Source organism: Corvus brachyrhynchos, unplaced genomic scaffold (assembly GCF_000691975.1).
Source record: "Corvus brachyrhynchos isolate BGI_N302 unplaced genomic scaffold, ASM69197v1 scaffold21, whole genome shotgun sequence".
Classification (NCBI taxonomy): Eukaryota; Metazoa; Chordata; class Aves; order Passeriformes; family Corvidae; genus Corvus; species Corvus brachyrhynchos.
This window is the reverse complement of record NW_008236924.1, coordinates 4206760-4213152: the sequence shown is the minus strand read 5'-3', so window position 1 is coordinate 4213152 and position 6393 is coordinate 4206760. Positions and strand designations below refer to the sequence as shown.

At 53.4% G+C, this 6393-nt stretch overlaps 1 protein-coding gene across 1 annotated transcript in view; it reads right to left on the bottom strand.

Moving 5' to 3' along the window:
• Nucleotides 1-2713: 2713 nt before the first annotated feature.
• ZNF346 (zinc finger protein 346) overlaps nt 2714-6393 on the bottom strand; it is a gene marked incomplete at its 5' end in the record, with an annotated part of 8381 nt that continues 4701 nt past the window's right edge. The window contains 2 exons of the mRNA XM_017728044.1: nt 2714-3061; nt 4326-4419. Coding sequence (XP_017583533.1) covers nt 2956-3061; nt 4326-4419 — 200 coding nt within the window. The remainder of the gene's footprint in view (nt 3062-4325; nt 4420-6393) is intronic.

The window sequence follows — 6393 nt, the reverse complement described above, 5'->3', positions numbered from 1 at the left end:
AGTAGATCATGTACACGGAGCAGCAGCCGCCCCTGCAGAGTTCACAGCATGCCGGAAGCACAGAAAAATGTTGGGTTCAGCTCAATTCGAACCAAAACCAAATTAAAACCAGAGAGAAGGGGATGTTCCCAGTATTGGGAACACCAGGGAGAGCTTGGACTCTGGGGAGCCTGTGGGAGCCACAGCCTGGGATGAACATGGAAAGATTCCCTGTATCCCAGGGTTCCCCAATGCTGAGTGGAAGAAGGGCAAGCAGATCAGTGCAGGCACCTCGCCCAGTGTCACACTGAACATCTCCATTGGCCAGGGGAATGCCGGGCACAGGCCAGGGTTTGGTGGGGCTCTGCTGTAGGCGACTGGGAACTGGTCACCTCCCTGCCGTCGGGCAGTGCTGGGCCGGGGCTGGGCTGCGTGGCTTGATTTATAACAGCAACTGATGGCAAACAAAAAGCCCTTCACAGCAGCCCAGCCCCACCGCCTGCCACCCGCTGCCGGCCAGCACCACAACGGCTTCTGCCACGCCAGCAGCTCAACAAGGGGGGATTGTGCCAGCACAGCACTCTGCGGTGTGGGTGCACCCCTACCCCAGCACCCTCCTCTGGTGCCCCTGTCTCCCCCAGCTCATGGGCTGCTCCCATCACTGTGGCACCACAAGGGATATGCGATCCGTGGTTGCTTAGCTCAGACACATCAGGATGTCCAGAGATGAAGTGCGTTCCCAGAACTCCACAGATGGAGCGGACGGACCTGCTCTTGCCCCATGCCCCGTTTGGACACGACCCCCTGGCCAGACTCTCGGCCTTGCTTACACGTGCGGGGCCCTGCGGCAGCGAGCATGCACAAGGGGCCGGGCGCCGGCATGCTGGGGCTCCATCCTCCCGCCCCTGCTCCTTCCCCCAGGCAGTAAATCATCCCCACTCCCCTCATGAAAGGCCCATGTATGTGCTGCCGGTGCAGGGAGCCTGCCTGGTGCCAGCAATATTGCTCTTGGAAGGCAGCCGGAGCTGCGGGAACACAGCCGCCCCTTGTGCCTGGCCCCAGCACTCGCCGCCACTCCCGCTGCGGTGGCACCTGTGGCCAGCCAGAGCCCGCGCGGCACGGTGGCTCCTGTGGGGGCCGGAGCCTGGGGGGCTCTTTCCTCCTGGAAGTTTCTCTTGGCCTGCCCTGAACGGCTCTTGTTCGGGGCACAGAAGCCCCAGCTCACTGTACCCTGTACGTGCATAGGATCTGAGGCTGAGCAGGCTCATGCCATGAACCGGGGTGATGTGAACCTTCTGACACTGTGGGAGTGGGTCAGTCCTGGATCAAAGGGGTGAGCCCCAGCACAAGGGCTTCCAGCTCCATCCAGTCCCACTGGCTTCAACATGGTAGCTTTCAGCCCCAGCCACAACCTGCTGCCCTCACATCAGCAGGGAGCCACTGAGGAAGGCAGGGGACAAGCTGGAGGGGCAGGCAGCTGCCCCAGACTAGGCAGGGGCTAGGGTCCTGCCCTGGAGGCAAGCAGCCAGGTTCGGGGCAGCACATCCCACCAGGCCCTGGTCTTGCCTGCCCATCCTTATCTCTGGCAGGGAGGGACTGATGGAGCAACCCAGCTCAGTTAAGGTTTAACCAGGCAGAACTTGGCAAACATAAACCTGCTGCTCCCTCTGGGGAGCCAAGAATGTGGGGCCCAGCGCAGGGGCTGCAGGACAGGGACACCAGGAGCCCAGGCTTCACCAAGCCCCCAGCATGGCACAGGAGCATCCACAGATTGGGGCAGTGAAGGCTGAGCGGGGAACATACAAGTCGAGGCTGATCTGGCAGGACAGTGGGCAGTGTCATGCCTTGTCCCTGCTGCAGCCCCGCCACCTCTTCCTGCCCCAGCTGTGTGGGGGAGTGCTACAGCTGGTACAGGGAACGAGTTGCATGGGACCAGACCATGTGCTGCTCCCTGTGGGGACATGGCACACACCATGTGCTGAGTTGGGCATCAGTAGGCCAAGCAAGCAGGAGCTTTGCTCATCAGCCCTGTCCCTTGCACAACACATTGGGGGTTCATCCCGGTAAAGCAGCAGCCATGGCAAGGAACTGCAAGGCAGGAACGGGGCCACCCCAGTCTTCCCAGCCCCTAACTGTAAGCAGGCACCCGGTCCTGACTCCACATCTGCACCTGATTTACTCATTGGAGCCAGCGAGGCCACAGGGATGGCAGTGGTTGGGGCTGTGGCTGGGGCTGCGCTCCCCCCAGCTGAGGCAGGGACCCCAGGTGTGCTGCTGGAGGAGCAACTGGCTCCACAGAGCTGGCTGAGGCCTGGGGAGAGGACTGTGGTTCTTCTGTGGAGGATGTGGCTGGTGGGTGGCTCTGTGCTCTGTCCCATGCCTGCCAGCCCAGAAGGCAAAGGAGTTCAGCCTGGCGAGGAAGCCAGAGCCCTGGCCCAGGGCAGGGAGGAGCAGAGCTGGGCCAACAGCACACCAACACCAGGGCACACCTGGGTACAAGTGGCACGCTCCATCCTCAGCCTCCCGGCCATGTGGGTGGCTCTGGTCCCACAGCCAGGCTCCAGGTCCCCTCCTGTCATGCCCAGGAGTGCCTGTGCATGCTGGTGTCCCTCTGAGAGCAGTCCAGCAGCAAGATGGGCAGCCCCCCAGAGTGGGGACAAGGGAGGAGGTGCCATTACTAGCTTGCTGCCAAACCCTCCTTACACCAGATACACACTTCCTCTCACACCGCACCCACCTTCACAGGAAGCAATTACACAATGAAAACTACTCTAAGGGAGTGAAGTATTTGCTGTCTAGCAAGTCTCTTCCAGCTGGATCCTTTTCCTGACAGATTCAGTCCCCGTTCTGCTCAACGGGTGTATACAGGAGGGTAGGGTTTTGCTTATCCAGAGGGATAATGAAACGATTGTGGGCTGGCAAAGGATGTGCGTTCTGGGGCCACCAACAACTCCAAGAATAGTGCTGCAACTTGCTCTAGAAGTCTTGGCTGAAGTAACTGTAGCCTCCTGGGGCAGTTGACTCTTCCCGGACATACTGCTGTGGCGGGAACGGTCCGACAACCGGCACTGCTCCCGGCATCCTGCACATGGAAGGGAGCAAGGAAAAAAAGGAGACAATGTCACAAATGCTCTGAAATGTGCCAGCTGCAATCACTGCTCAGCAGGCAAGGCTGTCAGCAGAGCAACAGCCCACTGCAGCCAAGGCAACAACTTGCCAGAAAATCTTCCAAGTGAATCCTTGCCCTCTGTGCCTGTGTGTAAACAGACACCTTTAGCATGGCAGAATTAGCTGCGGCACAGCTCAAGGACTGCTAAAGAGCTCCCATTACAAAGCAAGCATCCTGCCTCTCTGCAGGCTGCAGAAGCTGGAACAGGACTGCACAGCTGAATCCAGAGCAGCTTTCTGAAAGGGAGTTGTGTGGCTGCAACAGCTCCGACAACAGCAGTGTCCTTAAAGGGAACATTAATGCGTGTGAGCTGGGAACATCCTCAAAGTTATCTCTCCAGAACGGGATACTTCCTATTTGCCGACCTAGTTGTACTGTTGGAGAGCTGGAACTTGCCTGGGATGAAAGGTGTCTTCCCATCAAGTACTCCCCAGAGCTGAGGGACCAGGAGGCTGTTATTCCATAGACAGGCAACAAGAGATCCCAGTTTTCTTCCTGTCCCTTCTGGGGAATTTGGCTAGGAGCCTGCCCTCCCTTCAGGTAGGATTTCCTAATACCTCTTCCTTCTAAGAAGCTTTCTAACCAACCCAGGCTCATTACTGAGCCTCTTTTAGTGAAGGCTCTTAAATGAAAGATTGACAGTCTCCAGAACAAGTATTTTTGGTATAAATCATCTGGCAGTCTAATTTTTTTCAATTAATAATATATGCAGGGGATATCATTATTTAACTTGCCAGCTGTGAGAGCGAGTTCAGGAATACAGTCCAGGTTTCTGGAGCGTGCTGACTATACGCCAAATTTTAAAATAAGCAATCCCAACGGAGATTAGAATGGCAAGCAGATCTCCACTGAGCCACTCCTTAATTAAATTAAAATCTCAGTTGTTAAGAGAAACTGTGTTTAATAGGTGTCAGGTTCACTGCAAAGGTCTGTGCTGAGCTGAACTATTAGGAACCAAAAGCAACCGGAGGCACTTCCACATTGGCAGCACGGCTGGGCTGTCTGCAGAGGGAGCTCCCGGAGCAGCGTCAGGACACAGAGAGAGCCTGCACAGACCCTGCCATTCTGTTTGGAAGTGAGCTGGAAACACGTGTTCAAAACTGCATTTTAGGTTATATTTAGGCCATCGATTTGAACAGCGAGGCTGGAAACACACTTAGACAAGAACATTACTTACTGATTCTTGTGTTTGAAGCCACTGATGTGAGCTTGGTACTGCTCTATGGAGTTCAGCACTATGTTACATGTACTGCAGGGGTAGCCCTTCCCAGCTGAAACAGACAGCAGTGTTAGCACACACAGATAGCCAATCCCCATGCCTGAGTTAGAAAGAAGCAAGATACTCAATCACCTGATTTATTAAACAAAGACAAATAACAGTCAACAATCTGTTGGAGGGGAGGTCACAGAATCCCACTACCCCACCATGTATCAGCCAGTCATTGCAAGGGAATCACTAAGCCAAAAAAGCTTTCCTGATCAGAACATGGTTTGTGTATCGCTAAAAAACACACATGTTCCCTACAAATAGTTCCCAGTATCAGGCATAGTAAAAGTTTTGGATTCGGACCCCAAACCTAATGCCTTTGCAACTCCATTTCTCTCCCATATTCCTACTTCTGCTGATCTGGACATCTCAAAAGAGAAAATGAGGGAGATACTGAATTTGTAAGCTCACAGCATTTCAATAAAAAAGGCAGCCAGAGGAGATTACACCCAATGTCCAGCTCCACAATGCAGCATTTTGCTAAATCTTGCTGAGGTGCCAACTGAGGATTTTAAGCTCTGTCCTCAAGCAGTTTGGTTACAGTCAGTGGATCAGTTAACTGCCAGGAAAAAAAAAAGTTTCCAACAATAGTGGTACTAGACAGGATCAATGGTTTTGTGTAACATGACAACTCCAGCTGGACTGAAAGTTCAGGAGGTCACAGATACCAAAGAGGCAAGTATGGCAGCACAGGAGTCTCTAACAGGGAAAAATTCTGGCAGTTGTCCTCAAGACATTAAATGTTCCTGAATTTTGGCTCACTGGGGAAGGGCTCTGGCTGGGAATCTCACAAGGAAAACATTTCCTTAAGGTGAAAGAGGAGACAGACCCCAGGCGTGCAGAGCAGCAAATCATTGGGAAGCTCAACTCTGGATGTAGCAGACACTTCACCACGCAGCTGCTGCACCTCAGACATTTCAGACTCCACTGGGACATTTGGCTCTCAAAATGGAGCTGGATCTGGACAGGAAAGGCCAGAGGAGCTGATACAGCCCTGTATCAGCTGCTTTCCTGCACCATCAACGTAAAGGTTTCTCTGTCGCAAACCCATCCAACAGGTGTGTGCACAAAGTTGTCTAAACTACACTCCTCAACCCCAAACCACTCGTTCCAAAGAACTTTAGGCAGGCAAACACCTCAGTGTTGCATTTGCGAAGAACACAACTTTATCTGCTGTGAGTCAGGTCCCAGCAGAGAGTTTAGGGACAACTGTGGCTGTTGGCACACAGACACAGGCAAAGAGAGTGGGACAAAATATCCCTGACTGCAGCCCATCTCATCTGAGAAGCCCCCGATTATAGCCCAGGCTCTGAAACCTTTCCTGAAGAGCTGAAGTGCCCTGGAGATGTGACTACGTATTCTGGTTCTGCTGGCACTTCTTGAGACACATCAATTACACAGGCAGGGGCACTGCCCACCTACCCAGGCAACAGCACTACCCCACCTACCCAGCCCACCTGGGCTGGGGCTCCTGCCACTGTCAGCGCCTGAGTCACACTCAAATGGAACCATTCATCAGACCCAACTAATTAGGTGCAGAGCAGATGGGTAACGTGAGATATCGAGCACCTTTTCCATCTCCCACACGGCCACGCAATGTGGGAGAGAACATTACTTGGCTAATTGAGCCTCATTTGTCATAAGTGCTACCGGTATCTAAAGGTGGCCTGCAAAGAATTAGAATAATTAATCTTCTGCTTGTGTGGGTTTTTATGACAGAGAAAGAAGCCCTTGATGAAGATTTTAAGATGATCTGTCTGCTTATTATTTACCGCAAGTATCCAGCACGTACTAAGACTTCCTGGTCCAACAGAAGGCTGCTGGGAGGAACAAGGGAGTTTTCTGTGAGTGCCTAATGCTTTCACTGGACTCCGAGGGCTTTCATCACGTACAAGTGCTCATAAGCAGCAGATCATAAACCAAAAGAGTTTTGACTGTCTGCCTAAAGTTCTTCCTTAATAGCTCTGGGGTTTTTTTT